The sequence below is a fragment of the Callorhinus ursinus genome, unplaced genomic scaffold (genome assembly GCF_003265705.2).
Source record: "Callorhinus ursinus isolate GAN/ISIS: 27379988/994484 unplaced genomic scaffold, GSC_fseal_2.0 scaffold70, whole genome shotgun sequence".
Taxonomy (NCBI): Eukaryota; Metazoa; Chordata; class Mammalia; order Carnivora; family Otariidae; genus Callorhinus; species Callorhinus ursinus.
Genome location: NW_027397132.1, coordinates 1,381,795 through 1,402,572, shown reverse-complemented (window position 1 = coordinate 1,402,572; position 20,778 = coordinate 1,381,795). Strand labels below are relative to the sequence as shown.

Sequence of the window (20,778 nt, the reverse complement as noted above, 5' to 3'; positions counted from 1 at the left end):
GGCACCTAAGTTGAGAAGTTGTTAGAATTACCTAGTAAAATCACTGTTGATGTCACCCAGAATCTTCATTAAATCCGGATGCACGGATGTAAGCGACACACTAGGTGTTTTCCTCATGTGAATTGTACTTTTCTCGGCTAAATTCATATGGTTGAAGTAGATAAACTTAAACTGGGGTTCTTTTTCAGACCTGTGAAAACATGTCATTAAAATGGTAACATTCTCAAAGAATAATTAGCCAAACAATAGCACATTGTTAAAACCTTAAATCCATGTGGCTAAGGCCTTGTATTTTCGATGGCTGGGCCTTCAAATCAAGAATCTCAGTTAAGATGTAATAGGCTCTTTGTTCACTAGTAACTTCTTTGATAACCGTAAAGTAATCAATATGATGGAATTTTCCAGAAAGGTGAAGTTTATCTTTTTTTGAAAAACCAGTATTATAACCATTTTTGTGATGATTTTCTCCATATTCTCCGCGTTTTGAATTTTTAAAAACAAATGCAAACTACACACAGGCCACCTGTCTTCTAGCAGAGGGGTCAGCAAACAATTAGAGGCCCTGGGGCCAAATGTGGCCTTTTTCCTAAATAACGCTTTAGCGGTACACAGCCACACCCATACGTTCATGTACCGTCTGTGGCCACTTTCACGCTTCAAGGACCGTTGAGTATTTGCAACCTATACAGCCCACAAAATCCGAAATGCGTATGATGTGGCCCTTTGCAGAAGCTGTCTGCTGACCCGTTTTAGGAGAGTAACGGTTCCTTTATCCCACGGTGCTGGGGAATGAATGCGCTCCCTGTATGTAATCCACCACAGAACTGAAGCTCACTCCTGTAACAGAGCTTTCACCACCCTAGAGGGAGACTGTTCTAAGGTGTCTTAGGCTTTTCTGCTGAAGCATAAGGAATATTTTAATTGGAATACATCTTTTACTATTTGAAAAGACTGGCCAAGGCTACCACACTGCCTCCCAGGTCCGAGTCTGGGCTCCTGAGGCAACAGCTCCGACAGCGAGGACACAGCTCCCGGGGCCTCCCGCCCTCCCTGCTCACTGCACCCTTACTTCGGGTACACTCTGGGCTGTGGGGGACTCAGAAGCCTTCTCTGCTTACTTCTGGGTTAGCAGCCATGTTCTGGTGGGCTGAGCGTGCCGGAAATCCGACCTCCAGAAAAGTGGGTTACTACTGTAATACTTTACATCTAGGCAAAGAAAGAATGTGGATGGCTTAGTGTCCAGGAAAATGAGAAGAGAATTCGTAACAAAACCAGAATACGTTTTTAAGTAGGCCCCTAAAACTAAGAAAAGCAAGTATAACTTCAAGAAACACTGGGAAGATGGAATATTTCAAAGACGTTTGGAAACAGTTGGGAATTTTGCTGTCCAGGCAAACTTCTACCCAGCTGCAATCAGGCTTCCAGTCCTGGCCGTGCCGTTTCACCCCAAAACATTCTCTGTGGCCTCCCTCTTTCCCTCACTTAGAATATGTAAAATACTCTTCTAAGAAGATCTAAATTATTTCTTTTGTACCCACGAAGGAAATTTACATGAGCAAATGCTATGCAGCAGTTACAACAGGGACCAATGTGGCCTCTTTCTACTCCACCTGCCACAAGGATAACATAAAAACAGGAATAGAAAAACTGCTACTTGCTCTTTCACTATTAACTTGTCCTCTTAATAAAAGAAAAGCGAGAGACCAGCTCCCAATAAAAACAGCAAGGATAACATTCATCCTACAGGCTTATTAGTTCTATTGAAAGTAACATCTAACAAACGCTGTGCTAGTTTCGAAGGAGTAGCCGCCATATTCACCTGGTATCTTTTCCAAAGAGTGAAAACAGACTCCTTTTAAACACCAAAGCGTTTTTTTCCCCTAAACACAGAAATGCAAATTTCTTGCCTTCTCAAAAAAAGAACATGCTAAATACAGTTACCTACGTCAACAGAAGATACACTAAACACAGGGAAGTGCAGAATTCCTCTTGACTATCTGTTGCAAAGTTTGGTTTAAAAATACCACAGCACAGTAACAATATCCTCAAAGAACATGGAAAGGTGGGGCCTGTCGTTTAAGTGGTTGTTTTTAGAGAGAAGTTTCTGTTCTCTGTCAACCCTTTCTTCACATCCCTTTGCCTCTCCTACAATCGGCTGAAAACCCAAGGATTTGTGATTGGCAGAGTCACAGGGAGGTCTCCCATGAGTAAACAGCTTCAGTTTTACTGAGCTGCCAGAGACTTCAGTGTTTAAGGACCAGGTATGTGAAAACCCACCCAAACGTCAAGAGCACGCCAGGAGAGGCTCTGAACCGGTGGAGGAAATCAGCAGATGTTCAGCAGGTGCTTGACTGTTTGCGGAGTTTCCCTGTGGACGTCAATGGCTGGCTGGGAGCACCGAGACCATCTGGAGGTTTTCCTTGTTCTGGGCCTCGTTCCAGACGGCTCAGGTTGCCAGACACGTGGTTTCTAGGTGAGGATGGCTATTCCTCACTTAACAAACTGAACTAAAAAGATTCTGAATTGACCAATGTGTAGATTGTAAAAAAGGAAAACTGGTCTTAATTTAGGAGTTACACAGTACAGCTCTGTTCCTTTGCATGTCTAGGGTAATCAGGACGTGGGGCACAGCTGAGCCCTTAGAATATGCACGTGAACTCTGCCCTGGAAGGAAGGCTTCCCCACTCCTGCTCCCCCTGCACCTCCTCCGGACACCAGCCGGGCCAACCCATCCCTTCTCGCTTCCCTCCTGCCTGGCACCCCGTCCTGAGTCTCACTGTCAGCAACCTGCCGTCAATGGGTGCGCTCCTCACTAGGAATCCTAGCGCCGTCAACCTTCCAAGCAACTGGGCTGGTTTACAAATGTATTCAAAATGACTGATAAAAAAGGATTATAAGAATTGCTCACAGGAAAGAGTCTCCTTTTCCTTCCAGTAACTTTGTACCGCCTTCTCCTCCTCTCAACTTTCCAAATTTTAGCACTCAAAGTGGCTAGTGAGTAGGAATATGTGAAAGAAACGGAAACAAATGTCTCGAATTCAGAAAACGATCGATTTGGGGGAAAAAGTCTTAAATTAGGGCCCTTCCTCTAGCCCTTAAAAATTCCAGGTGAATTAGACTGAGACACAGAAGATAAAACCATACAAGTACCACAGACGATAATGGCATTTTAAAAATGATATTGGGATAGAAGGCTGCAAGTAGGCCAGTGACGAGAGAAATCTAAAGGAAATGCCCAATGAAATGGACTACATATAAATCCCAGACATGTTATCAAAAACAGTAAAACCAAACTCAAAAAAATACGTGATATGACTGAAAAGCACAAACATAAAAGCAAAGATATAAAGCACTGGAGTGGGAAGAGCCAACGGACACGGACAGGCGGTTTGTGGGAGACAGAAATGCCAACCTCCGTGTCACCTAGGGGGCGTCTGACACAGCACAGTGCATGAGTGCTGGTGGCCCCTGTGGGAGGTGACCCACTGTCACTGGGCATTCCCTCTGCCCCAGAACTCCATGCCGGGGATATCTCCGAACAGGGTGAGTACACGTACGCACCAGATGGTTTAATACAGAGCTGTTTTAATGCTAGCAGCCAGAACCAGACCACCCATCAAGTGCAACAAGGATTCAACAGAGCTCATCTAGCCAATTAAGTACCATGAAACCCTGAAAGAGAAGAGGCAGATCCATATTTTTGGTTTAAAATGATGTTCATGCCATACATTTTTTAAAAGCTACAGATTTACAACATGACATGGTTTAAAAAGCCCATCTGTAAAGAACACTGTGTATATATCACTGTTTTCCTATGTGTACGAGTCTAAAAACATACAAGCTAAATGAGAGAAGATTTCCAATATTTGTATTTCTGAATTTAAAAATTAAGGACATAGGGAATGCCTGGCTGGCTCAGTCGGTTAAGCGTCTGCCTTCGGCTCAGGTCATGATCTCAGGGTCCTGGGATTGAGCCCCGTGTTGGGCTCCCTGATCCACGGAAAGTCTGCTTCTCCCTCTCCCCCCTGCTCCTGCTCTCTCTCTCTCAAAAAAAAAAAAAATGTTTTAAAAAAACAAAAATTAAAATTAAGGACATAAATTACTCTCTCAAAAAAAATTTTTTTAAATACTTAAACTAAGTCCTTGAGTAGAAAAAAATCAAGGTGTCACACAAGTAATAGAAACCAAATACAAAACAAACCTACTTCATGCCATTCTTTAAAGGGGTGACCTCAATTTTCTAAGGAACATTAAAAGAACTGCAGCTTAAGAGTATGGATTCAACACGAAACCTCACGCCCTGAGCCAGTGCTATGGCTGCTCTCCCCCGAGGACTGAGGCTGACAGAACAGCAGGGCACCTGGTGCTGACCTCTGGGGTCAGGACGGGGACAGCTGGCTGCCTCGTCAGCACCCCTCACCCTTCAGCAATGCCGGGAGGAGCTGGGATGAGTCTTGGAGGTCCTAGGACTAGCGTGTAAAATGGTTTGATCTGGGTCAGGATTTCCAGAAGAAAAGCACATTATCTTTTGTACTGAATTCAGAGCATTTTCCTCTAGTCAGCTGATACTTAACAGCCTGGCAAGCGAGAGCCCCTTACAACATATAAAATCTCAGATGCGTTGAGAGCAACCCTAAGGTCAGCTTTCTTTTTTTCTTTTTTTTTTAAGATTTTATTTATATATTTGACAGAGACAGCGAGAGAGGGAACACAAGCAGGGGGAGGGGCAGAGGGAGAAGCAGACTCTTAACGACTGAGCCACCCAGGCGCCCCCTAAGGTCAACTTTCAAAGACAAAAACAACTACGCCTCTAGAGTCTCTGTTCTTGGGCATCGCCCTAAATTGTGTGTTCTACCACTGAGTTTTCCAGGTGCGCGTCTCTCAGGGGCCACTGATACTACACAGCAGTTCTGTTAACAAAAACTGTCCCCTGAGATAGACGGAGCCGTGCTAGACTGTATACAGCAAAGGGTTAACTGTAGAATCTAAGGGGGGGCTGTGTGTGTGTTCATAGCGTCATTTTTTCCACCTTCCTGTGTTTGGAAATTTCCATAATAAAATATCGGAGAGAAAACTGCTTTCTAATGAAATTAGACTGTTAATGTCCATGGCCCTCTCCTCCTTCAAACTATTGATTTGGGGAAAAAAATCCCAGAGCCCTTCCTCTAGCCCTTGAAAATTCCAGGTGAATTAAAGATTGAAACACGGGAAGATAAAACCATAAAAGTACCAGAGATAAAAATAACGCATTTTTATGATATGGGGGTAGAAAGCTGCAAGTATGACACCGAAGGTAGAAATATAAAGGAAGTGACTAATAAAATGGACTATATAAATCCCAAACTTGTATGTTATAAAAACCGATAAAACCAAAGTTAAAAATGAAAAATAGGTGACATGACCTCCATACAATCCCAAGGAAAGTTGACCTTTGCAGACTAGAAGGTCCCTGACAAGCAAGACTTCACCAGATATTCACTGGTGAGTTCATTAAAATCCGTCACATCTACGGAAAGCACAGGCAGAACACTTGACATGTCCAGCAATCTCCCGGGAGAGGAGGGGGGGGTTTGGGAAAGGAGGGGAACTAGGCTTTCTCTCTCTCCACTCAGCAGTTTATAACTTGCATGATACCCAACAGATCGGACTCACTTATGTCTCCTTCAGAAAAGAAAATCTGACAGTTTCATGGTGAAAAAATTAAACCTCAAGAGATAAACCATACGGGATGCTGAACTCTAGGAAACAAACTGAGGGTTGCTGGAGGGGAGGTGGGTGGGGGGATGGGGTGGCTGGGAGATGGGCACTTGATGGAATGAGCACTGGGTGTTACATGCAACTGAGGAATCACTAAATTCTACCTCTGAAACTAATAATACACTGTATGTTAATTAAATCGAATTGGAAAAAATTAAACCTCAAGAGGGAAAGTGGTCAGGCGCCTTCATTTCTTGGCCTTATCTTTTCTAATGCGAAGTAAGCTGTTGACAGTAACAATCCACACGCAGATACAAAACCTACACGTACTATCACCTGGACCCTGTGTGTGACCTCTCTACAGGCTGGTGCTTCCGGAAGACCACAAAGGCACAGCACAGGCTCACTACGACCACAGGTTATACATAAATTCATACACGTTGGGAACTTCTCAAACATACAGGAAGTCCATATAAAGAGGGCTTTTGTTTCTCAAAGTACTTCCCACGTGCTCGCTTAATCTTTGTAACACATGACTTTACATTGAGAAGAGAGTAGAAAGAGGTTCAATGACTTCCCAGTGTTCTTAGAACCAAAATGACTTTAACCTGAGTCTCCTGATACACTACTCGAGCTAGAGTCCTTCAAGGCACCAGATTCTAGCCCAAGGCCCTAAAGGCCAACATCATAGCTAACTTTCCCCCATATACGTATGCACAAAAGGCAAAGTAATTTCTGTCTATACGAGGCCCAAGCCCTGCTGATTACCACTGCCAGTGTGAATTTTACAGTCTGGGCTGGTGAAGTGGAATGTGAGGTGGTGCTCACGAGGTCCAGCCCACAGGCACAGCTAGCACACCCCACCCCGTTCGTTTACGCCACAGTCAGGGGAGAGCTGAGGGAAGGTATTCACAGAAGACCCAGCCTCCACCATCATCATGGAGCAGCAAAGCTCAGGGAACAGTTCCCCAGGGAGCTTTTCAGACAGGCCTGAACTGCACGTTTGTTCTCTGGATTCAGAAAAAACACAAATGATATTACCATCCATATTCTTAAGTAAAAACTACCTTTCTTCTTCCCAAACCAGTTAAATACCAGAAGGTAAACACGAAGCAAAGTACAAACCCAGACATTCTTTTGTTGATGTTAAACTGCTCACAAATGTCAGATGCCAGCACTGTGAGCTGGGGCCCAACAACGCTGTCCAGTCTTCGGCAAAAATCCAACGTGGGCTGTACAGAGGCTAACGAGTAATTTAAAAAATACCAGTAAGTTCTAGAATTCTTTGTGTCAAAAAGGTCAATATTCATCTAACGATCTTAATTACAGTATTCCAATGAAAACTTTACTGATCGGGAAAATAAGACAGTTACATGACTGGCTCTCCCTCCCCTCCCAAAGAGAAGAGAAACAGAAGAGTCAAAGTTATATTTAAGGTGTAAAAGAGTCGAAGACCTATCTTATTGTAAATATCAATTAAAGCACACCCCGTGGGCTGGTAAATTGGCTGGCTACCCCCAGTAGACCGAAGAAGGTCAAATATTTAACGTACAGCACACAGCACTCAGGGCCCAGCTGCTCTTTGGTCTTTTACAAACACGACCCCTTTTAACCCCCTAAACCCCCTTTGATAAAGGTACTCTTATTATCACTTAACAGGCAGGGAGGCACAGAAAGGTGCCCAGGGCCCACCGCTAGGAAGCAGGTAGGCCAGGACGTTAAAAATACAAGAAAGAGCTAGTTCCCTGGCAGGGATCACAGAGGGGAGCCGTGCTTCACAGAGCCTCTATGACAACATGTTTACTCTTTAGGGATAGAACACAGCAAAGCGTAAAGCGAAAAGGCTTATCTACTCGGGCTGAAGTCAGATACAGGTGTGTACCTACCATCAATCATAAAGCACACAGCTGCACTCATGGCCTGGGAAGAGAAAACAAACCAAAGATTACAAAACGGCACAAAAAAGAAATTCGATGACCCAATGCAGTGGCCTTGTTTGAATCTTGACTTGAATCACTTGGTCAAGATATTTTTTAGTCAACTGGAGAAATCTGGATATGGATTGGAGAGCAGAGAACATTAAGGAAAGCGTTTATTTTGCCAGGTGTGCTAATAACATGGTGGTTAGGTGGAAACAGATGCCCTTATTAGAGATGCAAATTGGAGCATTTATGAGTGAAATGACATGATCTAACATGTGCTAGCAAAAAAAAAGTGCAGGGAAAACAGATGATTGACTTGAATTTTTATTTATTTAATCTTAATTAAATTAAGCTGTGGGATGGGCGCCTGGATTCATTCTAGTCTTTATTTTTGTGTATGTTTGAAAATTTCCATGAACGCAGTTAAAAAGCCCCCAGCAGATTAATGTCCCCTTGTCTCCCCTTTCATGATAGTGAATGTTGCAGTTGGGACACTGGCTACAGCAACCAAGACCATAAATCAAATAACCAGACACGTTTAAATGTATCGCTGTATACGGTATACACTGCACAGTGGTGAAACAGTCACGCAGAACATAAGGCCTTAGGAGAGAAAGCCACAGAGCTCCTCCTGAGGCCCGTTCCTGCAGGCAGCCACTTTTAACGGCGTAGATACCACGGCTCTAGCGCTGTGGCCTTCAGATGTCACACGGAATCCCTACTCACGTCACGACAGGAATGACCCCTCATCAGCTTTCCCCTTGCTCCCCGTTGTTTAGGGCCGCTCCAGCTTCCCCACGGGTCACCTCACCACCCCAGAAGGCCCAGTTCTCCCGCCGCAGTCTCAGGCACCAGCTCCTGGATTGCTGCTTTTCACACGAGCACACCTACCCCCGCCCGCCGTCTCTGCACCTCTCCCCACATCCTCCTCTCAACCCCTAGCAGCTGTAACTCTCTTTTCACACAGTCATACTTAAGGACACCTGCACTATTTTGTAAGTGAATCGTAATTATCACGTGCTTATAAACAGGTTAAAACACTGGTGGCTCACAGGCGCGTTCCATCCAGTATGTGTTTCTTTCTGTGTAATTTTGACTTAGATGTCAGCTAGTTTCCTACGAACATTCCAACTTCCGGCCTCTCCTGAGATACCAGCACAGCTGAGACCACCAGCTCTGCTTTCCGAGGTGCTACATCGTGGAGGTGAGTGGCCCCTGGCCTCCTTCCAACTCGTGCGACGCCGTGTTTCACAGCACGACTCCATACTGAAGCCCCATGCGCTTATGTCTACCATCTGCGGGGTTCCTGCAGGCATCTGCAGGCGTGACTCCTTACAGGTTGATATTTTTTAAATGTGCCTTTCAAGTCCCTGTTTAAAAACCTGAAGAATTTCCAATACACAGAAAAGCACACAGAATGGCATGATGAACCCTGCAGGCCATCACTTCCCCAGTGACTGTCAGCTGACACACAGTCCTACCCTATGCCCCTCCCCTACCTACATGCTCATCTCAGATGCCACGTTAGTTACTCCAGACACAGATGTTAGGTATCCACGGAGGACCAGGACTTGGGAGCCCGTTCAAAATGGCAGCATGAGGAGCTCCACAGATTCTCCTCAAACACCATAATTGAAGAAAATTATAAAAAACAATACTTTAAATTTCCAGAGGGAAACTGGCCGAAGGGCAGACAGCAAATGGAGAATGTTAAAGAACACCCACTACATCTGAGTATTAACAACATCAGTCTTTATAACTTCAGAGCCATCAACACATACAGTATTAAGAACAAGGAAAATCTCAAATCAAGAACTTAAATTTCCATCCTCAGACCTTGGAATAAAGAGTAAACTAAACCTAAAGCAAGAGAAGGAAGAATATAATGAAGATCAGAGCAGAAATAAATGAAATAGAGAACAGGACATCAATACGAAAAAAATAATACCAGAAGCTCGTTCTCTGAAAAGATGAGCAAACTTGAAAAACCTTTAGCTAGACTGCCTAGACCAAGTCAAAAAGAGAGGAGACACAAACCACTAAAATGAGGGATTAAAGAGGAGACACCATTACTGATTTATGGGGGAAAAAAGATTTTAAGGCTATAATACTATGAAAAATTACGTACGAACATACTGAATAACAAGCAGAACAAATTCCCAGTAAGATGCAAACAACTGAAACCGACTAGAGAAGAAATAGACAGTAAGACCTAGACCAAGGACGGAGACTCTTTCATAATGGGAAGGTTTCCAACAAAGAAAAGCCCAGGTGTAGATGGCTTCACTGTGACCAATTATTCAAAGAATTAACAGCAATCCTTCATAAACTCTTCCAAAAAACAGGAGATGAGGAAACACTTCCCAACTTAGCCTGCGGGCGGTAGAAGCCCGATACCAAAACCAGACCACGACTTCAGGAGGAGAGAAAAACCACAGGTCAACACCCCCTCCACCCCGAGCCCACGGGGCGTCAGCAGAGCTCTGGAGAGCTGGGGCCTAAGGCCAGGGATGCCGGCGGTCAGCTGAGCGCGGCCAACACCCAGTAAAAACTCCGGAAATCAAGGCTTGAGAGAGCTTCCCTGGATGACAAGTCTCCACACACGTCACACATCCCCGCTAGAAGACAGGCCCCGTGCTGTCTGTGCAGCTCCACTGGGAGGGGACACCTGGAAGCTTGGGCCTGGTGACTCCTGGATCCTGCCCCGTGCACCTCTTCCGTCTGCACCCCTTTGCTGTAATAAACTGTAACTGGGAGCGTGCTGGCTTCTCTGAGTCCTGTGAGCACCTCTAGTGAATTCCGGGCCTGATGGTGGTCTTGGGGGCCCCTAAGCTAGCACTGTTAGGAGTGAGGGTGATCTTGGGGACTCCTGCACTTTGCAGCGAGAAACCACTGAATACATTAAATGGGCTAATTATACCGTATGTGAATTATATCTCAATAAAGTGGTTTTGAAAAGAACATTTTAAAGTAACTGTGATACCATCATCCCATTCAAAATTCTACCTATTGGGGCACCTGGGTGGCTCAATTGGTTAAGCGACTGCCTTCGGCTCGGGTCATGATCCTGGAGTCCCGGGATCGAGTCCCGCATCGGGCTCCCTGCTCAGCGGGGAGCCTGCTTCTCCCTCTGACCCTCCCCCCTCTCGTGTACTCTCTCTCTCATTCTCGCTCTCTCAAATAAATCTTAAAAACAAAAAAATTCTACCTATTGATTGACTCAAAAAAGGAAATTCAATAAACAATAGAGGGTACCAGGATATTTCTTCCACTAGGGTTCAAAGTCATTACCCCCTGTCATTCAGACGAGAATGATTTTAACTTGCTAGAAAAGTGGGCTTTGCCCTACCCCAGTTACGGTTCATTTTCAGACATGTCTGTCTGTACACCTTCCCTGGAAATCTCTCCTCCTGTGCCATTCCTCGGCACCCCCAACATTCAATCAAATCTCGCAGCCATACTATTTTATGAAGGCGACATCTTTTGTTCTGGAGCCCCTGCGCCCAGAACAGAGCCCCCCTTCCTCTGTTCCACCGCAGAAGTCCCTGAGAGGTGCTACCTTCGTCACAGACTCAGAGCTCTATCACCTCAAGCCGCCTCCTTACTGTCCTGCTGCGGCACGGCCACTGTTGTGGGTTCGGAGGTATTCTCATTCTTGGTTTCTTCACTGATTCTGATATACAACGCCATGCAAACCCGAAGAATGGCTGCATGGGGTAACCTTTCTGAGACCTTTCACTATTAATACACCCTTCTTTGATCTCACCTGTGAGGAGATCATTTAGCTCGGCAAAGAATTCTACACTAAAAAACTCTCTCTCTCGGAACTTTGAAAGTCTTCCTTCCCTTGTTACCTGACATCTGTTGCCGGTAAGGAAACGGCTGCTAATGCCAGTTTTATTTATGGGTGACTTGATTTTCCTTCTGGAAGCTTCTGGGATCTTCTCTTTATATTTCTGAAACTGCCCACTGTGTGTGCATTGGAGTGGGTCTTTTTGATTCACTGTGTGGGATATTCAGTGGGCCTTTCCAATCTGGGAAATGTGTTCTTCTTCAGCTAGACATATCCTCATGATACACTTGACTAATTTCTTCTTCAACTTTTTATGAATCAGATGTGGAAATCCCTCTCTCCCATCTTCTCTCCCTATTTTATTTTTAAAATTTTTTTCCTTTTTTAAAAAATTATTTTAATTTAAATTCAATTAGCCAACATATAGTACATCTAGTTTTTGATGTAGTGTTCAATGATTTTCTCCATATTTTCATCTCTGATCATTTTATCTTATATTTGAGGCAGGGCAACTTATCTTTAACGCTTCTAATGAAGTTCTCCTGTCAAAAATTATATTTTCAGGGGACAGGGGCTGAAGGGTTATTGTTTAATGGGTACAGAATTTGGGGTGAAGACAAGTTCTGGAAACAGACAGTGGTGACGTCTGTCCAATACTGTGAATGTACTTAAAAATGGGTTAAAATGGCAAATTTTATGCTATGTGTATCTTGCCCCAATAAATAATTTTAAGAATTATGTTTTCAAATAACCTAAGTTTACTCTAGCCCTGACTCTTTCAGGTCCTGTTTCAGTTTTATAGATACACTTCTCTAATCTCTGCAGATGTTAATTTTTACACGTTCTGTTTCCAAAGTCATTTTTGTTTCTTTCAAGATCTACAGCTTTGTTTTTCCAAGCACGCTAAAGGATGAGGGAGTGTGCGGCTGACCAGGGAGGGAGGCTCTGCTCTGGGGCAGGACGAGGGCAGCAGTTACACAGGCACCCAAATCACCGCTTGTTCTCAGGTGTTCACATCCACACTAGCCACATAGGGCTCCCCAGATTTTCTTTTTTTAAGGTTTATTTATTTGACAGAGAGAGACACAGCGAGAGAGGGAACACAAGCAGGGGGAGTGGGAGAGGGAGAAGCAGGCTTCCCGCTGAGTAGGGAGCCCGATGTGGGGCTCGATGCCAGGACTCTGGGATCACGACCCGAGCTGAAGGCAGACGCTTAACGAATGAGCCACCCAGGCGTCCCCCAGACTGTTTTTCTTTAAAAGGACCCTTGAGGGGTGCCTGGAACTGTCTGCCTTTGGCTCAGGTCATGATCCCAGGGGGAAAAAAAAAGGACCTTTGACTTTCACCCAGGGATACGTGCTTGGTTGCCCGTGTGTGTTTAAGGATGGGCAAAGGGCTGGCTGGCTAGTTTATATACAACACTTCACTTACTCCCCTCCAAGCTCACTTCCCACTCCTGACTCCTTAGGTGTTGTCTCCAAACCAGGAGCTTCCCTGGGTTTCTGTGGGGGCACGCGGGTTCTTGCCTTAGTGCACCTCCTCTACTCACATCCTTGGCCGGACTTCATCAGCACCCACTTACACCCCCTTCCTGCCTTCCAGGGAGAGAAGGATCCCTCCCATTCTGATGTTCACCTCCACCCTATGCTCTCACACCACCATTTCTAGGCCTTTACAAATTAAAACATAATTATATTCTCAGGTGGGGAAGAAGATAAACACACATGCTTATTAGCCTTCTTTCTTGAACCCAAAACCACCTGTAGAAAACCCAACCTAACATATCTGAGCTATGACTGGACTACCATTATAGAATCAGCAAGCCCGTGCTTTCCAATCTGAGAAAGCAGACTTCACTGAAGTGTGGCCAGCCCCGCACCGGAAGGCATCTAACGATGAGGCACCACCATCTCTGCCTCTGATGTGTGAGCACATGGGGCTTCAAAAGCTTCTGAGTCACAGCCTCAGTGTCAGACAGTGATTCTTACACTAACCTTACTTACACTTTTCTAATAAGAAAAGCACTGAAAAGGAGCTGAAAATAAACCCACTGTTTCAGAGGAGAGGCCATTTTGAGTTTTGCAACAAGTAGAACTTTCAACATCTGTTCTGAGAAATATTTAAGAGGTGTGTAGGCACACTCACTCGTGTACAAGTGTACTGCAAGGGAGATTTACTTTCACATTAACCTGTACTGCTGGAGGGAAAAGCAGCTGTTACCTTATAAACAATTAAATGCAGTGCTTCGTAAGTGTCATCTGTATTTACAAAAATTTTGGGGAATCTGCATTTTGCTTCTGGATCATTAAGGTTCAAGGGTCCAGTAAGAAATCTGAAAAGTAAGCACAGAAATGACTCAATTCAATTAGGTAAATGATAAACAGGAATATATAAGACAGAATATATTACTACTTAATATATATACTTTTTTGGAAGCTAGACATTACTTGGAAAACACCAAATTTCAGAGTATGATAAAGTTTTAATTCACTGGAAACAACAGCATTTCCTTTGCTGATGACTGCCAATAAACAGCACAAAAGTAATTCAGGGTTGATGATTTTACCTTTACCAAAAAAAATAATAATAAAATCCAATACTATATATCGAAGAACAGAAGTTCTACCTTCCGTAATGCTGAAGATTTCCTGGCATCTCCGCCCTTACTGGAGAATCCCTTCCCGCCAACTGTAAACAAATTCAACATTGAGAAATGACTTATTAGATTTTCTCCTTTTGAAGCTTTGAAAACCGCATTCATACCTACTAGTTGGCTCCATGCCATTTTTTTGTATCATTCACTCGTATTCCTCCCCACTAATAAAAGGGGGGGGGATTACAAGAGCTACATAAAGGATGCATTGATACCCTATACTCCACAGACTGATTTAGTTCCTTTTACAGCAGTAACCGAGATTTCCCACGTGGTTAATGTAAGCTAGGCAACGAGCACCTCGTAGGACCCTAGCAGCAGCACTCCCTTCCTATTTTCTCGTTGTGGAAACTCCAGTTAGTGTAAGTTCCCCAGCACACATGGCTCCTATACGGCAGGGCCAGGCGTTAACCCCATGCCCGTCTGACATCAAAGCCTTCCACCAGGACATCATGCCTCCTCATGATTTATATTTGTAGCACACTGAGACTCTGTGCCGAAGATGTACTATTTCAATACGCACAGGAAAAGGAAAAACAAAAACAAATCCAATAGTCATGTTAGCTGAAACTTCTCATTCTTCTAAAAAACTGACATTCTTTTAGTCTACGTTAAATTTTAGCATATAGTCACACACACACAAAAAAGGTTGGAAAACATTCTAAATCCAATAGTAAAAATGGGTATCTGACTCTCAGGTAGGCAGCCTGTACTGAGAAAAAAAGGCCTCAGGCGTCCACACTCACATTGCCGTGTTGAATACTGTGGTTTCCTATTTTGTAAGCCCCGGTCTTTGGGCAGGTAATAAAGTAGCAGGGTTTTCTGCTGGGGCAGCTGCACTGTCACACATGGAAAAGCCTCCTGAGGGTGTGTACGTAAACAGGTGCTTTAGCATCAGGCAGATCCTGAGATCAAGTCATGGCCCTGCCACTTCCTGGCTAGGTGATCCCGGGTATGTCATTGAAGCCCCCTAGCCTGAGTATCCTATCTGTAAGGTGGGGATAAGGTATCCTACTCAGGATGGTTGTCAGGATGCCAAGAGATACTGCATGTTTGCTGGGCACTCAGACAGTGTCTGGGACATGGTACGTACCTAAGAAACATGAGCCACTGCACTCAAACTGCCTAGAAAGGAACTACGTGCAGGACCAGGTCCTTCTCAAAACCGGCCTTTCAATTTCTTATCAAAAAGGTTTTTTTTCCTGTTGTTTCAAGTTATAGCCTTAAATGGGGAGGGAGCGAGCGAGCGTGTGTACGCATCTCAGCCAAAATGATTCGTGGGCTATGAATATTTTTCATCCTCAACCTAATGAGAGCTGCAAAAGGACACTTTGGGGAGAAGGCTGTAGTATTACTTACAGATCGCTGCAGAAAACTGGGAAAGTAAGTATCACAGTGGAAAACCCAGGCAGGCAATAGAATATCTACAGAATGACACCTCATGCTTGTAGGTGACAAGACCCCGGAATCCACCTTTCTTCTGTCAAAGATCCCAGGTGTTTTCAAGTTCCCAGAACCCTACCTAAAACCTGTTTCACCGCTACTCAATGAGTTGCTCCTCTTAAAAACAGACCTTTGCTACTGTACTTGGACATAACAAAGAGCTGACACACATGATTTTCTGTGCTAAGGGATATCACACTAGCAATGTAATGTATAGATCAGAGGTGCCCCACCGACCACCGCATTACTCCATTCTCCTCCCCTGTCCCCCCTACCCCCCCAGCCCCCCAGGCCGGGGTGGGGTGTGTGTGTATGTATACATACAACAGACATGTGCAGAGAGAGAGACAGAGACGGGGGTGGGAGGAAGGAAGACCAGTGCCCGGCCGTACCTCAGGTTCGATATGCCTTGGAAACAGAGACGTGGTGAGGTATTTGTATAAAATTCTCATGTCATCTTGTTCTAACCCACTCCTGAAATATCAGAAAAGCATGGTGTTAAAAGCCTGGAATTGGTCTTCTGTCTTCCTGGGGCTCTGATCATAATAAAGCTCCTCTTTTTTTCTTGTTTACATTATACCCAGAAACCCTTTCCTTGACTGGGAAGTTCCAGAAGGGAAGGAATTAAACTAGTCTGCCACTAGCACTTTATCCTGAGCTGGCAAAGGCGACTACTGTGTCATCTTGCATTCTACATGCCATTTTAAACAAGAAGTCACTGGTCTGATTTGATGTGACTTGATTCCCTGCTTGAATTCCACTGCTTCAGGGAGCACTGACAACCACAGCACTCCACTTCAGGTAGCAGACTTCTCTTCGCTTTCCTGGCTGTAGAGAAATGCCACCTGCTTGCACCCAGCCTCCCGGGAACCACTGGCCTGCTGTTGATGGGGAACTTGCTCCTACTCAGTCTCAGAAACGTATGTGGATCTTAATTCTAGGACTTCAGTGGAGGCAGAGAGAAGGAAGAGAAAGCAACAAACCTTCAGGCAAGTCTAATCTGAAATGAGGCAAGAGTAAGTAGCATGTAGAAACAGTGCTGAGACACTGGCAGGCAGCAGACCCGATTTGAGATCAGTTTTCTAGGTAGGGATATAAACAGACCATGAGTCTGTGTCTGATTTTTTTCTATTCAAGACAAGCGGAAAAAAAAAAAATCCTGTGATGAAATCCAACTTTATTATAAATCAAGCCTCTATACCGTATTCCAGAGGCTCTCTTTTCCCAGTGAAACCATCTGTTAGAGAAATTTGGCTTTCCTTGGCAAATACATGCTGCTCCCTTCCTGAGACTCTTTCAAAGCTGTCTCATCTCTTCCTCTTCCTCTGCCGCCTCTCTCCTTTCCAGGGCCATCTTCATAAGGTCTTGTCCACAACTAAAACTATCAGGGAGGGAGCCCTAGCCCCTTAAGCAGGTTTGTTTTGTTTGTCCTATGCCAACTCTAACTCTCAAAGTATTATGCAGCCAACTGGGCAGATGGAATCTCCAAATCAAACACATGAAAAGTCACCCGTTTTTCTTCTTTTACAGAAATAACTGAGGTAAGACAGAAGGAGGAAAACAAAACAGGTTCTGGATGTTATTTTCCTTTTAAGACATAAGAAAGAAGTACCAGTAGGGAGGGGTTGTCGATGACAGGTAGAAGACACTACATAAATGACTACGGGCTGGGCAATTTCTTCTGCAGCTGCACTTCCCAATAAGAGCAGCTAGTGGGGGGCGCCTGGGGGGCTCAGTCCGTTAAGCATCTGCCTTTGGCTCAGGTCATGATCCTGGGGTCCTGGGATCAAGCCCTGCGTCAGGCTCCCTGCTCAGCGGGGAGCCCGCTTCTCCCTCTCCCTCCGCTGGCGCTCTCTCTCTCTCTTGCTCACTTGCTCGCTTTTCCTCTCTCAAAAAAATAAACAAAATTTTAAAAAAAAAAAAAAAAGAGCAGCTACTGGGCACATATGGCTACTGAACACTTGAGATGTGGTTTGTTGCAATGAGTGTAAAACACACACTGGATTGCTAAGATTTAGCACAAAAAGAATAGGTCATTAATAATTTACGTTGTTTACGTGTTGAAATAAATTTATAATAGCTCATTAATAATTTAAGCTTTTACAGGTTGAAATAAATAATTTTAGATATATGGGGCTAAAATGTTAATCTTACCAGTTTCTTTTCATTTGAACGTAGCTACTAGGAATCTTAAAATTATGTATGTGGCTTGCACTATATATTTTTTTAATTTTTTAAAAATTTTTTAACGATTTTATTTATTTATTTGACAGAGAGAGAGACACAGCGAGAGAGGGAACACAGCAGGGGGAAGTAGTAGAGGGAGGAGCTGGCTTCCCGCTGAGCAGGGAGCCCGATGGGGGGCTCGATCCCAGGAGCCTGGGATCATGACCTGAGCCGAAAGCAGACGCTTAATGACTGAGCCACCCAGGCGCCCCCCCCTTTTTTTTTTAGATTTTATGTAGGGGTACCTGGGTGACTCAGTTGGTTAAGCATCTGCCTTTGGCTCATGATCTCAGGGTCCTGGGATTGAGCCCCTGCATAGGGCTCCCTGCTCAGCAGGGAGTCTGCTTTTTCCTCTCCCTCTGCTTGTGCTCTCTCAAGCGCACTCTCTTTCTCAGGGAAATAAATAAAATATTAAAAAAAAAAAAAAAAGACTTGAGAGAAAGCAAGCCAGCAGACAGGAAGATGGACAGAGGGAGAGAGAGAATCCCAAGCAGACTCCCCCTAGTGTGTGGAGCCCAGTGTGGGGCTTGATCCCACAACCCTGAGTTCATGACCTGGACCGAAATCAAGAGTCAGATGCTTAACTGACTGTGCCACCCAGGCGCCCCTGCACTATTTTCTTATTGAACGCCGCTATTCTAGACCATAAGACACAAAGTTGAAAAAACCCTGGAAGAGGAGACGGCAGACAACACTACTTAACTGCTCACCATGTGTACTGTGACTAGGGCTTTGTTTTATTATTTCGCTTCAGATTTAATGCTAGGCATTAAATACCTTGGCATTGGTCCTCTGGATAGAAAACTTAAAAAGAAAAATACTAAGTTGCAGCCAGGTGTCCAGAGCACAAAACCCCAAGTAGGCAATTCCCACTTGGCCTTCAGCGAGGCCTTAGACCACAGCAGCCCTCTCTCCAGTGTCTGCCACCCCCATCCCTACTTCTGCTCCCCTACAAAAAAATAAACGAGGCAATAATGCATTATAATTATGGAAGATGTTACTATTGGGGGGAAGTTCTTATTAAAAAAAAGTTAAAAAAATAAAAAGTTCCTTCCTTAGTGCAAATAAACAAATAAATAAATACACAGAGCAAAAAATTCCTGCACTAACAGGTCCAAATGATTCAGGACTGCATCAGTGGTTCACATCAAACAGGCGACAGCCTACTCATGCTCAGAAGTGTAGGTGTTCTCTCAAAGTCTCTCAAATATGGTTTAATATGAATTTTCTTCTTTATACTTATAAAGTTTTTAATTTTTTTAATTTTTATTTTTTGACAGAGAGAGCACAAGCAGAAGGAGTAGCAGGCTAGAGGGAGAGGGAGAAGCAGGCTCCCTATGGAGCAGGGAGCCCAATGTGGGGCTCGATCCCAGCACGCCAGGATCATGACCTGAGCCAAAGGCAGATGCTTAACCAATCAGTGCCCCTAAAGTGTTTTCTTAAAAAAAAAAAACAAAAACAAAAACCCCAAAAACTTTTCTTCAGCTTAAATCTCAACTGATCCATTTGAATGCAATGTAGAAACCTTCATATCAGGTTCATTTGTGTCTACAATACAGATGTTATTGTCATGTATTAAGTATAAAATAATCTAGTCAAGATCCAAGGGTATGGTCAACTTTGATTAACTTCGAAATAGCTAAACCATTTATTCATAAAAGCATTAACCTCTGGAAAGACAATCAATTCACTAAAAAGAAAATTCTCTCAAAAAAAAGGGCAAGAACTCTGGACAAGAAAGTTGACTGACATCCTCCTACCAAACAGCAGTAATGTCTAATCCTATCATGGCCACTGCAATACCAAATCCATCCATTAAATGCAACAAAGTCCAAACAGAACTAGAAGATATTTCTACTAACCATTTGCTTTGAGCTCACAACCATTTACCAAGCATCTACAATTGTACCAGGTTCTGGCCATGTCCTGGGACAGACAGATGTCTCTACCTTCAATCAGATAATTTCAAAACAATATAATAAGTAGCAAACCAATCCAACAATACATTAAAAAAATCATTCACCGTGATCAAGTGGGATTTATTCTTGAAATGCAAAATATTTGCAAATCAATGTGATACATCAGAACAATAAGAAAGGATAAAAACCATATGATCATTTCAATAGGTGCAGAAAAAGCATTCAACAAGTACAACATCCGTCATGATAAAAACCCTCTGCAAAGTAGGCCTAGAGGGAACATATCTCGACATAATAAAGGTCATATATGAAAAACCCACAGCCAACATCATACCCAATGGGGAAAAACTGAGAGCTTTTCCCTGCAGTCAGGAACAAGACAAAGCATGTCCACTCTCACCACTGTTATTCAACATAGTACTGGAAGTCCTAGCGAGAGCAGTCAGACAAAAAAGAAAGAAAAAAGCATCCACACTGGTAAGGAACAAGTAAAACTCTCATGATTTCCAGATGACATGACACTGTATATATGGAAAACCCTAAAGGCCACCAAAAAACTATTAGAACTGATAAAGGAATTCAGTAAATTCACAAAAATCAATGTACAGGAATCTGTTCCATTCCCATACACTAATAATGAAGCAGCAGAAAGTGAAATTAAGAAAAGAATCTTATTTACAACTGCACTGAAAACAATAAAATATCTTGGAATAAACGTAACCAAGGAGGTGAAACACCTGTACTCTGAAAACTATAAACCACTGATGAAAGAAATTCAAGACAACACAAATAGACATTCCATGCTCATGGACTGGAAGAACAAATATTGTTAAAATGTCTATACGACCCAAAAAAATCTACACATTTAACAAAATCCCTTATTAATACACCAACAGTATTTTTCACAGAACTTGAACAAACAATCCCAGAATCTGTATGGAACCACAGAAGACCTCAAATAGCCAAAGCAGTCTTGAAAACACAAAACCGGAGGCATCACAACTCCAGATTTCAAGTTATATTATAATGCAGTAATGATTAAAACAATATGGTACTGGCATAAAATAGATACATAGAGGAGTGGAACAGAACAGAAAACCCAGAAATAAACCTACAATTATATGG

At 43.6% G+C, this 20,778-nt stretch overlaps 1 protein-coding gene across 1 annotated transcript in view; it reads right to left on the bottom strand.

Moving 5' to 3' along the window:
- The window catches only part of CCZ1 (CCZ1 homolog, vacuolar protein trafficking and biogenesis associated), a 30,140-nt gene that overhangs the window by 1,810 nt on the left and 7,552 nt on the right, over positions 1–20,778 (bottom strand). Inside the window, exons 8-13 of the mRNA XM_025863667.2 lie at positions 15,901–15,982; positions 14,039–14,100; positions 13,633–13,744; positions 7,584–7,617; positions 6,823–6,940; positions 32–190 (exon numbers count right to left, since the gene is read on the bottom strand). Coding sequence (XP_025719452.1) covers positions 32–190; positions 6,823–6,940; positions 7,584–7,617; positions 13,633–13,744; positions 14,039–14,100; positions 15,901–15,982 — 567 coding nt within the window. The remainder of the gene's footprint in view (positions 1–31; positions 191–6,822; positions 6,941–7,583; positions 7,618–13,632; positions 13,745–14,038; positions 14,101–15,900; positions 15,983–20,778) is intronic.